The 14,587-nt window shown below is 36.6% G+C and overlaps 1 protein-coding gene across 1 annotated transcript in view; it reads left to right on the forward strand.

The window, feature by feature from the left end:
* Positions 1-1,517: 1,517 nt before the first annotated feature.
* The window catches only part of l(2)k05819 (transmembrane protein 94-like protein l(2)k05819), a 740,582-nt gene continuing 727,512 nt past the window's right edge, over positions 1,518-14,587 (forward strand). Inside the window, exons 1-2 of the mRNA XM_090398052.1 lie at positions 1,518-1,544; positions 14,300-14,451. Of these exons, the coding sequence (XP_090254178.1) occupies positions 1,518-1,544; positions 14,300-14,451 (179 nt within the window). The remainder of the gene's footprint in view (positions 1,545-14,299; positions 14,452-14,587) is intronic.

Consider the following 14,587-nt stretch of genomic DNA (forward strand, 5'->3'; position numbering starts at 1 on the left):
GATTTCTTAAAAGGTAAGATATCCCGGATGTTTAATCAGTGGAAAAATAGCCCACATTGCTTGTCTAAGTTGGGTAACTGTGGTATTAGGCAGTCTGTCAGGAACTAGATTGCTTTCTTCTGAGAAAGTTTGTATGCACAAACATAACTTTCTGTGTACAGTAGTTGACCGAAGTATTTAATGAAGGTTGTTCCCAACCCATATCTCACTGAACTATGCACAGGGAATTGAAGAGGATCGGTATTGGCAGTCGCATACCTATATGATTTCTGCAAAGAACTGGAAATTTTTTCTACAGTGTTGTCAGACTACTGGATGCTAGAAGGCTGGAAAAAAAGTTGTGATCCAACAGTCATGGACCATGTTGGACCCCATGAAGCAATGAACCTAGCTTGCCTTTTAAACACAATTCAAGGTTCTGGAGGTGGTGTCATGGTGTAGGGCATATTCTGTTGGTATGGAATGGGTCCCCTGATATTGCTGATAGGTTGAGTGTCCTCCAAGAAATGTATGAGCGTTGTTGCCGATCAAGTCTGTCCTGTGATATTGACTTTTTATCCAGCAGGTGATGATTGTTTCATAGACAACAATGCTACTGCCCATCACAAAAGAATTGTTCAGCAGTGGTTCACTGAGCATGACAGCAACTTTCACCTTCTTCCCTGGCCACCAAAGCCCAAATCGGAACTCTCATTGAGAATGTATGGGATATGTTAGGAAAACAGATCCTCTTCTGTCAAATCTGAGCCAGTTAAAGGACTGTCTGGTGAATGCCTGGTATGCCGTAGATGTAGATGCAATCGAAAACTTTGTGGAATCTATGCCAAAACTGCACATGTGCTGTACTTTGGGCTAAAGGGTCCAACAGGCTATTAAATAAATTTATAATTTTAATGTTTGGTATTGAAATTAACAGAGGTTACTAGAACTCCTTTGAAGAATAATTTGAAGATCAGGATTGTAGAGTTTGATATTCTGGAAGTTTTTTTTCTGATTTGTGTAATGTGAGGCTTGTCAAATGAAACAGTAGTGCAGTGGTCTGTCATTGCCAGAGCAGTGGATTGGATTTACAGTCAAATGGAGAAGGTTGTTGATATACAGAAGGAATAGAATAGATGAAAGAACAATTTGATTATAAAAATCCATCAACCATCATGCATAATGTGTACCCCCCCACCAAAAAAAAAAGGCAATTTAGTTGCAGAAGTCAGAAAATAGACCATATGATTGAAGCTTACTTAATAAGCCTTTGTTCCAGATTCAGTCAGATGCCTTAGACTTGAGACCAAATTCAAACCCTTCCATGTTTGTCCTAAGGTAGATAACATAACATAAGCAAGAATATCTCCTATTGATTGACTGTGGTAGAATCCATACTGGTAATTATTTATTAGTTGAGAAATGCTTTAGGGTAGTAAAGAAGTTGAATGTTAATGGTTTTCTCCTACTTTAGAAGGAACTGAATTGAAAGTGAAATTTGATAATTAGATGGCTAAGATTTGTTATGCTTCTTAGGAATGGTATCAAGTCCAGGAGACTTTATGGTATCCAATTTAGCAAGATTCTTTCTTTTCAGCAAGAAATCAAAGACCTTCCTCTTGAGATCAAACACAGATACATCCACTTTAGGTTTCTACTAAGTAAGGTGAGGGTAGTGTTTGCTGGATAAGTAACTCTTATTTGGCTACTAAGATTGTATTTTTACTTTATAAAATAATCTCCACTCATTTATTTATTTCATCTGGGGAGAGAGAGAGAGAGAGAGGGGCGGGGAACGTATGATAAAGTTCTTCACACTTACGTGCCAGCAGATAGGATATACACTGCTTGGAAAGAAGTCAACGTACATCCTGGAGAAGGTGCATTGTACCATATAATGAGTCACATGTTTGTAGCTGGTATAAATTGAAGGGGAGGAGTATTGGTGAAATCAAGAGACATTTGCCTCACAACAGGCCAGGACCTCATTACATGCCTATAAAAAGCATGTTCCAAAATTCTCATTGATTGCTATTGCACACTTGTGAAAAGTATGCCCATAGGATTGCTGCAGTCATTGTGCCAGGAGGTCTTACATCTTATTAAGGTGGATGCCATGGCTGTTTGTTCCTTCAAAAATGAAGTGGGGAAGGTGCACAAATCTGCATATACACTGCTTGAAAAATCAATGGATATGCAGATTTGTGCACCTTCCCCACTTCATTTTTAATGTGTGTGTATGTGGGGGGGGGGGGGGATGCTGAAAAGTTCTGATAAACACCTAGAACAAAAATTATATTAAGCAGCTGATATAATTTATTTATTTCCACATAGTCCAGAAACCCTGCTCTGGATACCAAACATGGAACTTTTTTACGTCACTTCAGGCTTCCAGTAAGTAGGGTGGTGGTCTCACACTGGATGATGAAATTGATCTTCAACCTAAAGACAATCACAGACATCTGTGCCCATAGCTGGATTCAAACCTGCAGTCAGTTGGTTGGAGATCCAGAAAACAGGCTGCAGCATTTAGTGAGTACTCTAACCATTCTGACAACCAAGATTAAATGAAATGTTTACTTATCACTGCTGGTGATAAAGTGATATTCATATTCTATTATACTCATATTATGAAATTTTTCTGAGTAGATATGAGAAAGAAATAGAGAACTTGAATATATTTTCCTACCAGTCACTTACGCAGTTTCTTCTTTCTAATTACTGATTACTTATTATTACTCAGTAATAATAAGTTATTTTAAATAACTCTGGCAATAGTAAAGAAAAACGTATTTTCAAATAAACTTGGTCAATAAAGAGATCTTCATTTAAAAATGCACCTTTTGTATTTCAAACTACGGCACTGTTTAATAGCTACTGTGACAAATGCTTAATTTCTGATAAAACTTATAGTAAATTATGAAATATTTGTCTCTTTATAGTTGTGCATATATCTTATAGGAACTTGAAACCGATTCATCCAATTTATCCTGGTTATTTATATTGCTGGAAGCAAATTGCAAGTAAACATAGTCCTTTCTGTGGTTTTTAGCTAGTTTCTGAATTATTTCAGAGTTATTTAACTCATTATTTAAGTTATTTTTATCAGGTGGTGAGTCTATGACAACCATTGTATTGCCTGTGGCAAGATAAGTTAATTTTATATATATAAGGTGTGACAATATGGTTTAATTTTAAGATTAAGTGTTGTGTGAAATGCACTGTTTACTTACATTTTTTAGACATTACTATTTGAAATTCTTTGTTTCTTGTTTAGTGATCTGGAACAAAATGGCAATGAGAGGGAAATTGTTATGTAGGTTAATGCAAAATACAAAGTGAATGCTGTCAGTTTTCAAGAATGGTATAGTACTGTGATTGTAACCTGTCTGTGGAGGTGTTGCAGATGTTTATGTGGAGAGGTTGAATAAGGGAGATAAGCAAGTGTGGGTATGCAGGAAGAGTGATATGCCAGTGGATCATGAGGCCTATTTGAATCAGAGTAGGGAATGCAGTGTCATAAGTGAAATGGATGTCATGAAAGATGTATGAATGTTAAGTGGGCGAGAATGATGGTGAAAAATAGTGTAATTAACAGTAAGATAGCAAATATGATGGCGAGAGAGAGAAAAATGATGCAAGATATGAAAGCAGAGCTGGTGAAGATGATGAGGCAAGAGACAAAGCATATGTGGTGTGAAAAGAATTGGAGATATGTATAGAAAAATGAAGGATGGCTGTATGAAAGAGGGAACGAAAGACTCGTGAGTGGCTTTGTATGTTTATCCAATTATTAGAGGTATGGTAACTGAGAGGATACAGAAGATTGAAAACAGAGCTGATGAAGACGAGGCAAAAAACAAAGCGTATGTGGTGTGAAAAGAATTGAAGATATGTATGGAAAAATGAAGGATGGCTGTATGAAAGAAGGGATGAAAGACTTGAGTGCCGTTGTATGAGTATCCAATTATTAGAGGCATGGTGAAAGAGGATACACAAGGTTTGTTTTCTGAGAGGTAAAATGAGTGGAATAATTGAGGTGTCAGATATGAGGAGTAACCGAGTTAGGGGTCACTGACTTAGTTAGAAACAAGGAGAATGTCAAACTGGATATCAGGAGATTGTTGAGAAGAATAAAAGATGTGTTTGATTGGAAAAGTAGTCAGCATGTTGCCTAGGTATGACATAGACAAGTTGAGGCAGAGAGCAAAGATCATGAGAGGTATGTTAGCAGAAATGTGTGAAGAGAAAGGAGTGCAGCTTGTGAATATGTGGGATGAGGTTGAGAGATGAATGGAATTGTTTTGTTGTGAGCCATCTGGAGAAGCTGCTGCTGTTAGGGAGAGTAGTGCAGAGAATGAATCTGAATGAGGAAGAAAAGTAAGGAAGAAGAGATTGAAGAAGTGTTAAGGAAGGGAGAAGTGGGCAGCATGGATGTGGAGAATGAGAGAATAAGAGTCTGCAACATGGGGAAATGAGGAGAAACACATAATTTAAATGGTTGATACTCAAAGAGGAAATGAATGCATGAGTAGACAAGAAAGGAATGGGATGGCCTGGGATGTTGAAGGTGAGGAGAGGAGCATTTGGGTTTGAAGAGGATTCTGAGATGAGTAATGACAGATCGAGAATGACTCGAGGAGAGTATGGTGAAGTCATATCCAATAAGTGGTATCAGTGAAACTTCATATAGATACAGAAATTAACTGTAATGTTTGTATATGATTGCTAAAAGTATCAAAAACAAGCGGAATTAAAATGTTTGTATTGATTGAGTCTGTTCACCTGTAGGAAGGGTATGTGATGTTTTCTGTGAAGGTAGAAAAAAGTAAAAAGAGAGGTAGAGTGCTACTGATGATTGAAAAGGAGTTGTGTCTGTGCAAGGAGGAAGTAGTGACAGTGTATTTGAGGCAGTGTAGTGTGTGTGAGAGAGAGAGAGAGGTGAACAGAACGACATACTTAGTTGGGTGTATAGACCTGATAATGTGGAGAGTAGTGACAATGAAATGTATAAGAAAATAGGAAGAGGGTGATCATTATGGGTGATTTTTATTACAGTAATATAGATTCTGATGACAAGATAGCATCCTGAAGTAAAGAAAGTGAATTTCTTGAATTTTTGAGGAATAATACTTCAGACAGTATGTACCAGAGGGCATGTTAGGATTGAGACTCTTGAATTTGATCATCTCATCAGAGGATGTCATTATTAATGAGATATCAAATCTCTTTCTTGTTGGTGAGAGTGATCATGAACTGATTACCTGGGCAGTTGCAAACTATATGAGGACTTCTGGGAGGAAGGGATATATGTGGAACTACAAGACTGGTGATTATGAAAAGCGCAGGAGACAGCTTGCAGCTGTATCATGAGCTTTTCATAATTACCAAAATTGAGATAAGTGCTGCCTTGGATGCTATTTAAGAACTATCTAGCAGAAGCAGTATCTAAATTTATTCTGAGTCTTCTTCTTCTTCTTCGCGTTATTCCCGCTTCCTAATGCAGGGTCCGCGTGTTACTTAGATGCGACTACTTGTTAGTACTACTCCCAACCGACCCGTCGCCTGGTCTGCCGCTGGGGGGGATATATTTTTGACTGTAGAGGTATATGTTCACGGGGCCGGTTTGCCTGTTTGCGGGATGAAAAACGCCAGATAAACTGGCGGAAAAACCCTACTGACCGCGCCCAAGACCGGCTAACTTGGCTATGTCTGAGGAAGATCCTCAAATTCCTCACGTCTACAATGGGAATCGAACCTGGGACACTCCTTCCCCAGTCATATGGTTGCGAAGCGCAAAGCCACTAGGCTAACCGCGCGGTCTTAAATTTATTCTAAGAGTCAGAAAGTTAAATAAGGGAGGTGCAAAATGGAGGAATGAAGAGATTAAGCATGCAGTACAGAGGAAGAAGGCATTATAGAGGCAACATAAGATGAATAGTAATAATCAGTTTCTCGAGGAAGGTAACTTGGTAAGAATAGCAAAAGATAGTATGAACAGCAGTTAGCTAATGAAAAAAAAAATAATAAAAAACCCTCTAGGCAGTTTTTAGATGTGCAAAAGAAGAAAGCAGAAGAAAGTGATTATGGAAGGGTGACATTGACTGGTTAAAATAGTAAAAGGATAAATTCTGAAAAGATATAATTGAGATATTAAATGAGCAATTCATAAAGGTATTTCATCCTTGTGAATATGACATCATGTGGAGTTTGAGTGCAGTGGAAAGAGAAGAAGAGAAACTGATGTGAGTTTATTGAGTGGGGAATTAAGTAAACATATGTTTAATAAGTCTTTGGGACTTCATGATATATCACTGCATGTTTTGAGGGAATGTGCTAGGGAGCTCACATCTAAGACATTAATATGTCTTAGATTAGGCCAAGTTCTAGAGGAGTGGATGGAAGGAAAGATTGTACCACTTCATAAGGGAGGTGATAGAACTCAAGCTTCAAATTATAGGCCAGTATGTCAGGTGCCGTGGTTAATCTTGGCTTAGTGAGAACTGAGATTCAGAATTGAGTTGACAACAGTGGGATTCTGTTTGATAAACAGCAAGGATCTGCTTAAAAAAAAGGTAATGGTTTAGTAATCTGCTTACTTATCACCGTTGTGTTTTTTGTAAAACAGTGAGTGCCACTCATTCTTCCCAAGCAGGAAAAATGAAAAATTAAAATAATATGAAACTAAAAAAAAAAAGTATTTACTGACATTTTTACTTCATAGTGTGACAGTGTTCTTTGCATAAGAACAGCAAATTAAGCACATAACACAGTTTATTAAGCATAAAATTATCATACAAGTGTAAAAAAAAAGAATAAAATGTATACAATTTTTATTAAAAAAATTTTACGTATATCTTAACCACAGACATAGTAAAAAATGTAAATTTAATTAAATAACTAAAATTATTTGCATACTAAGGAAACATCTCAGAAATGACTGAATGTTACAAATTTCTAAATGTTCTGTATGTTATGTGTCACTGTTAATAAATGTGTTAGTATGCTATACTTTGCATACTGTCTCCCCTCTCCCAAAAAAGCACTGCTTATTACAATAAGGTGACTGGTGCATTGGACAGGGAGATTGACAGTGCCAATTTAAATTTTGCCAAAGCTTTTGATACATTGTTACATGATTAATTAATACCTAAACTAGAACAGATGTGGATGGATATTGGATTGGTGTATTGGATTGGAGATTGGCTGTCTGATAGGTATCAGCAATTGTATATATGGGAGAAGTAATATCCCAGAAGAGGAAAGTCACTAGTGTTGTGCCTCAAGGGTCTGTTTTAGGGTGATTGCTGTTTAGCCTGTATGTTAATGACTGGGGAAGGTTTGAATGAGGATATTTAGTTGTTTGCAGATGCTGCAAAGTTGGGAAGAACTATGAGGAGTAGAGCAGATGTTATGGTTTTACCAGACTGAATAGACCAAGTCATTTGGATAACAGTTCAATATCAGAGAGTGTAAGGTTTTAAAATTTATAAAACAAAGATGGGATGTAGAGTATACACTTTGCAAGCATATATTGGGGAAGGTGGAGGAAGTATGAGATCTGAGAGTGATGGTGAATAGGGAACTAAAATTTAGAGGACACACACTGCTAAAATCGTGAGGCCAGCACAACGAATTTTTTCAAGGATGCAGCGGATACTGCCTTGTAGAAGTAAGAAGATTATGGTTCCATTGTATAAAGCAGGGGTCGGCAACTAGTGACCCGTGGGCCACATGCAGCCCAAATGTGCATTTTTGGTGACCTGTAAAAGGTTGACCATATTACATGGCATGTGGCCTGTATGCTGAATTATTCAGTGATGTATTTAATATGATGAATTAATATCTTATCTTGTACTTTAAATATTTCTGTGTATTTTAAGATTGATATAATGAAAATTGATAACTTAAGTATTTTTAACTCACTATTTTCTCTTAATTAAACGCTTGCGGCCCGATCCTTAAAAATAAAAGTTTAATGTGGCCCGTGAGTCTGAAAAGGTTGCCGACCCCTGGTATAAAGTGTTAATTAGGCCACATATGAACTATTGTGAACTGATTTGTTACCTGGTTTTCAAAAGGTGAAGAGATATCTGCTGAGTGGCTAGCTTATCCGTTCTCCAGCCAAAAGGCTGCAAGTTTGAATCCTGCTGTGGGCATGGATATTTGCGATTGTCTGTGGAAATGCTAGTGGTAGTTGGTGGAGACATAGAGTTGTAGAGTAAGTGCCCTCCCTCGATGAGTCTTTGGACTCCCTGGAGGTGTCATGTAATGATAATAATATCTGAAAGTGTCCAGAGGTAATTGACTAGGGTGGTTTCTGGTCTCTGGAATATTGAGAATGAAGGAACATCGAGAAGATGCAATTTACAGAGTATAGTGCATAGGAGGAGAGGTTATATGATATGATTGATACTAAGTTGGTTAGGGATTCTTATAAAATGAACATTGAAGAAGTTTTTGATAGAATAGTGGGAGATTACGTGAAAACAAGAGGTAATCCCTAGAAGTTGTATAATGAGAGCATGAGCAAAGGAATGAGAAGCAGTTTTTTTCCCCCTCATAGAGTGGTGAATGATTAGAATGTATTATATGCAGAGAATGTGAATGTATTTAAGGCACAGTATGATGAGCTGTGTGTGTATGTGTGTGTGTGATAGAGGACCCTCCTAGACTGAATCTTTGACATCATTGTAGGTTTGAAGATGATAATAATAGTAATAATACGTTATATACATTTAAACCATTAAATACATTATTTTGATGAATATAAATAGTTATTATTTTGATTGGAGTTATTTCTATTGGATGGTTGTATGAAAGCTGACTTTGTTATGCAATCATGCTAACAGATGTTTAGTAAGTGTAATTATCAAAAGCAAACGGTATAGTGGATCTGTAATTCTTAAATATATTATTGATAAACTCTTAATAAATGAGGTTAACTATAATCTTATTTATATTATACTTGTAAAATGCTTTCTGTTAAAGTTTGATAGCTATAAAATCCTCATCCACCTAAATGTTTTATGGATGACTGAAACATTTAACTCTATTTAGAGGAGTTATGCCAACTCTATAAAGAAGCTGCAATATCTAGTATAACCAAGTTCAAAAAGTTACAGTGGGCAGGACAGTTTTTCATATGGAAATTGACAGTATTCTTAAGAAGACTATAAATAGTAGAATTCTATAAAAGACCAAGAGGAAAACCAAGAACAAGATGGAGGAATACCATAGAATATAGCAAAATCATATTTCAATGTCCAAACAGGAGAAGTAAGGTCCTAGACAGACAGGTTTGGCAGTAACAAATCTGGGATGCCATGACGTGATTTATTTGGGCTGTAGAGCCAAAAAAAAAAAAAAAAAAAAAGAGCACAGGTTCAATTACCATATTTTATTAATGATGATGTGAAATCAATCTATAACTGAGTAGCTACTTGAAGTAGATTTAAAATGCATTCTTAGTTTTTCATGCCTCCTTTTTTTTCCACCTGATCATTTTAACCTGCTGATTTATCTGATGTCCAAGGGGGAAGTGTAGATATCATGTGACATGCTCTAGTTATATTTTTTGCTTAAAGTAAAAATAAAAAATGAAATTAATTGCCGAAATGCCTTATTTTGGTATGTGCTTGTGATGATGAGCAAGAAGACATCACTCATATTGGTTATTCTTTTCAAATGAAAAATATAACAGTGACTAACAGTAATGTCATTTGTTTTCTAAGGAGACAGTTATGTTTGAAATTTCTTTGTGTTATGCATTTTATTTATTATTAATACAAGATTATTAGAACCTATTAGAAAGTTTTTAATTAGGAATTTACTTAAATGTCATTCCTGTCCAATCAGAGCATTATTGTTCCCCACCATTTTATGGTGAAAAAAGTTTTAATTGGAAAAGCAAAAAATGGTTCTGGCTGCACTTGTGGTTTGCAAGCAGGACAATAATTCTAAAATAAAAACCTGTGAAGCCACTATTTTAAAGGAAGCTTATTTTTGAGAGAAGTTTTGTCTTCATATTAGGCAACTCTGCCAAGTGGAACAATAAAAAAAAAAAGGTTCATGAAAATAATTTGCATCCTCCACACTAATCACCTGAAGATAGACTTATGTTCAAGTCTAATCGCTGACTATAAGGAACTTTTTCTAAAATTTTCTTTGACTGGTTCCTGAATTATTCAATCTCTGTCATGGGCAAGCTGGTTTTTACTCCTGAAACTAGGGTTTTTCTTCCTATAAAATCAAGAAAATTAACCATAGAACCCCCACCATTTCAGACAGTAACATATCCTATTAGGGTTAGGGATCACAAGATGGCAGCACTTGTTTTCCAGTTGCCGATTATAATTATTGATGCTCTTGTGGCAGCTGTATCTGATTGGCTACTGGTGGAGATTGAACTGCCTACTCAGTCTCCAAAAGTTAGATAGGGCTGAAACACCATCGCCTGCTCCCTATAAGGGAATAAGAGGCATAAGTTGATGTTGAAATTAATGAGCAAAATAAAATTTAGGAATAGCCATAGTTGAATGCTTGGCAGGGATTATATGCATATTTGCACTAAGAAACTCCTAGTTATAAGAATTTTATGCAACACCAAACATTTTATATCTTGAATCTTCATCTTCAAATTCCTGATGTGATATGGCCGAAGGAGAATGCAGGATACTGTGATAGTACTACATGATGATAATTTTACAATCTTCCTATCAATAGTTGTTCTCCAAATTAATGTATATGCAAGGATTGCATTATTGTCATATCTTGTATTTTGATCTTCTGAGGCACTTCTAACCACATCACTCCACCAAGATCTTTGTCTCCTCTGGGTATTTTTCCTATCTTAAAACACCTGCTATGCTAACTTTTCTCTCCCATTCTGTTTAAGTGACCAAATCAGCTTAGATTAACAGCACTGCTAAAACATTTCTAAACACTATGTTCAATTCCTTTCTGATGTACTTCTTTAATTTACATGAAAACACAAGGAAATAAGTAAATAAACATTATTTATTTACTTATTTCCTTGCATTTTCATGTGAATTAAAGAAACCCCATGACATAAGTTTTTCTTAAAAAAACATTTCCTATTATTCATTTTTACTGTGATTCTGCCATTAATGGCATCTTCACTGACCTAATTCTTCTTGCACCTCTCCTGTGTCTAGTCATTGATCACTGTTTTAATTCTGCTTCAGCAATCAGATTCATAAGTTAAGATTGGTTTGAATATTGTCTTTTGTACAGCTGTTTAAATGTTTTGACTAATTTTTCTTACTTCGTGTGAGTTTATTTAGTTAACTTTCCACCATAATAATTTTACTGATTTAGTTTCTTTTTTTTTGTTGAGCCCATACACGAGAGGTTGGTAGATCAACCTATAGTACATTAGTATGGTGTATGGGTTGGGAAAGAAGGTACTTGTACTTTTGATTTGAATTTGTGAAGGTACTTTCACATTTGATTTGAATGACTGTATGTTGTATTCCTTAGGGAAACATAACAATCGGAAGACTGTTCCATAGTACAGCAATTGCAGGGATGAAGGAGAAGAAGAAACTTGTTCTGTGGGTTTCAAGGTGCACTGTATAGGGGTGTTGAGTAGCAGCTGCACGTGTTCCAATGAGCTTAGTACTAAGTGGAGGAATTATTGATGTTATTTCAGATGAATATTTTCATGGAAATATTTGTAGAAAACACAGTCTGTAGACTGACCGTTTGTCCAAAAGTAGGGGGAGTGAGTTGTTAAGAGCTGGGTCATTAATATGTCTGATTGCTCTCCTCTGTATTGAGTCGAGCATTTTGAGAGAGCTTTTGAGGGCCCACCCCAATATGTGAGAGCAGTTTTTGATAGTTGGGTGGATTTATGATTTGTATAAAGTTAACAGCTGTTCAGGGGTGAAGTAACGTCTTGAGCAAAAGAGAAATCCTAGTTTTTTAGAAGCTGAGGATGCAATGGTTATTAAGCGTTTATTCCAGGAGAGGCTTGATCTCAGCGGGTAATTCCAAGAAGTGGAAATCTCAGATTGTCTGGAAATTTGGGTGTTGTCAAAATAATACTGGGAGAAAATGGTTCTTTTTTTTTTTTTTTTTTTATGAAAAAAGAGACAGTACTGGGTTTTATTAGCATTGAAATTGACTAGGTTATCTGAACCTCATTGGAGGATGGCTTAGCAGTCTGAATTGAGGGCAGTGATGGTTGCTGTTCTATAGGTTGAGGTGAGTTGTGTGGAGTAAGGTTTATCAAAAGAAAGGGAGGAGCGCAATGTGCTATCGTCTGCAAAACTGTGTATTGGGTTGGAGGTAAGCTGAAGTAGGTCATTGATATATAGTACGAAGAGAGTTGATGAGAGGACAGAACCTTGTGGAACCCTGGCATTAGTTGAATGGTGAGAGGATAAGGAACCGGAACCATCCACCACCACATATAGTGTGCGTCCAGAAAGCTGGCAATCCAACTACAGAGGTCTTGAGATAGACCAAATAATGGCAGCTTGCTTAGTAAGCCCTTGTCAGATCCGATCAAACACCTTGGAGATATCAAGTGCAACTGCTTGAGATTCGCAAAACTTCTCCATGGCATTAGTCCAGAGATGGGTGACATGTGAGCAGATCTCCTGTTGATTGGCAGTGACAGAAATCCATACCGGTGGTCATTTATTAGATAGGTAACTTCAAGGTCGTGTAGGAGTTGGGAATTGATGATTTTTTCCATTACTTTAGATAGGACTGAGGTGAGCGAGATGGGGCAGTAGTTGGATGGCAATAACTTGTCGCCCTTCTTGGGAATGGGTTGAATATAGGCCAATTTCCAGGCTGTGGGATTAGATATCAGTGGAGTAAGAGAGTATATACAGGCGACATAGGATAGGAGTAAGTTTTGGTGCACAAACCTTCAGGACAATTGGAGGAATGCCATCAGGGCCAGGAGATTGTTTTCTGTCTAATTTGGACAGTATTTTACTGATCTCTTTCTGGCAAAAGGATATAGTGGGCATTGTATGTTGGGCATCTGGAATGGTTGGGAGACATTTGCCATTGTCAATTATGTGTGCATTGGAAGCAAAGTGTGAGGCCAGGAGATTGGCCTCTTCTGTAGGTGGTGATGCAATGGAGCCATCTGGGTATGATAGAGGTGGGAATAGTGTTGGGCAGAAGTTACGACCGATTGCTATGGTGAGAGACCAAAGGCTCAGCTGCCATTTGGACAGGCTGCTAATTTCCTGCTTTTTGCTCTTTTGAAATCTGTTTTGGAAGCATTGATTGTTTTTTTTGTATTTATTTTGGACTTGGGTATAAGCTCTAAAGGAGGATGGAGTTCTTGATTTGAGCCAGTTATGGTATATTGTTTTTTTATTTGTACAGCTTTGGTGCATCTTTTGGAAAACCAGGGTTTAGTTAGGGAATGGGAGGTCAGAGTACTGTGGGAAATGTATGATTCCATGCCAGTGAGGATTACTTTGGTTATGAGTTCGGTGCATGTGTTTCGGTTGGAAGGTCAGAAGCAATAGTCTAACCATGAGAATGCGGCATAGAAGTTGCAGAGGCTGTCTCACTTGGCACTGTTATAATGCGAAACTATTCTGGCTGTGTTAGCGTTGTTGCATGGGGAAGAAGATGAGCACTAGGTTGTGGTCAGAATTACCTAGCGGGCCCTCTACATTCACAGTGTATTTGGAAGGATCATTGGCCAGGAAGAGATGTAGGGTATTTGGAGAGTGGTTTGAGTTATCTGGTATTCTGGTTGGCATCGGCACTAGTTGTGTAAGGTCATTAGCGATGGTGAAGGTTTCAGCATCTCTGCCTGCAAGGTCTGTACAGCTGGAGGAGGAAAGCCAGTTGTGGACATTGAAATGAAAAGAATTGTGGACATTAAAAGAATGTGGACATTGACAAACATTGAAAAGTTTGATTTAGTAATTACATTACTAAATCAAACTTTTCAATGTAATTACTTCAGAGTAATTACTTCTTCTCCATGGCAAAGTAATTACTTCAGACATTCAGAATATCATTTTCAGTTTTTATGTCACCTTTATCATTTCTGATTTCCTTTTACAGTATTCTTTCTTTAGTAGATGATGATATTTATTATCTTCATGATCTTTATCTTCTCTCTCTCCTTACCATTGATTCTTTTTAAAACTAATTATTAAAATTAATTATTTTGTACTTTGTCATTTAGATCTCTAACAAGGACCATCTTTTTCTTTCTCTTTTTTTTTTAATATTAGTGGCCTTCTTCAGTAACACTAAAATAAAGTGATAACTTGAAATTTATTTATTATTTTAATATCTTTTTTTTTTTAAGGATGTAGATCCTGCAGTGGAACTCAACAGGGACAATATTTATGCCCCTATTGGGGATACTGTTTCTGAAGGATTTACAAATGCAAGATTAAGAACTTCTGTGAAGCCATCAAGATTTATTATGCTGGAGACTCCATATATTAATTGTCTGAGGTATGTGCGTGTGCATGCATGCGTGCGTTCCATATTTCAAATGATTTTTCTTCAAATTGAAAAACGTTGAATGTAATTATTAATATTTTATTTATTTATTAATTAATTAAATTAATTAATATATGTAATTATTAAT

The sequence above is a fragment of the Typopeltis vanoorti genome, chromosome 9, assembly GCF_054136105.1.
Source record: "Typopeltis vanoorti isolate ZY-2024b chromosome 9, IOZ_Tvanoo_1.0, whole genome shotgun sequence".
Taxonomy (NCBI): Eukaryota; Metazoa; Arthropoda; class Arachnida; order Uropygi; family Thelyphonidae; genus Typopeltis; species Typopeltis vanoorti.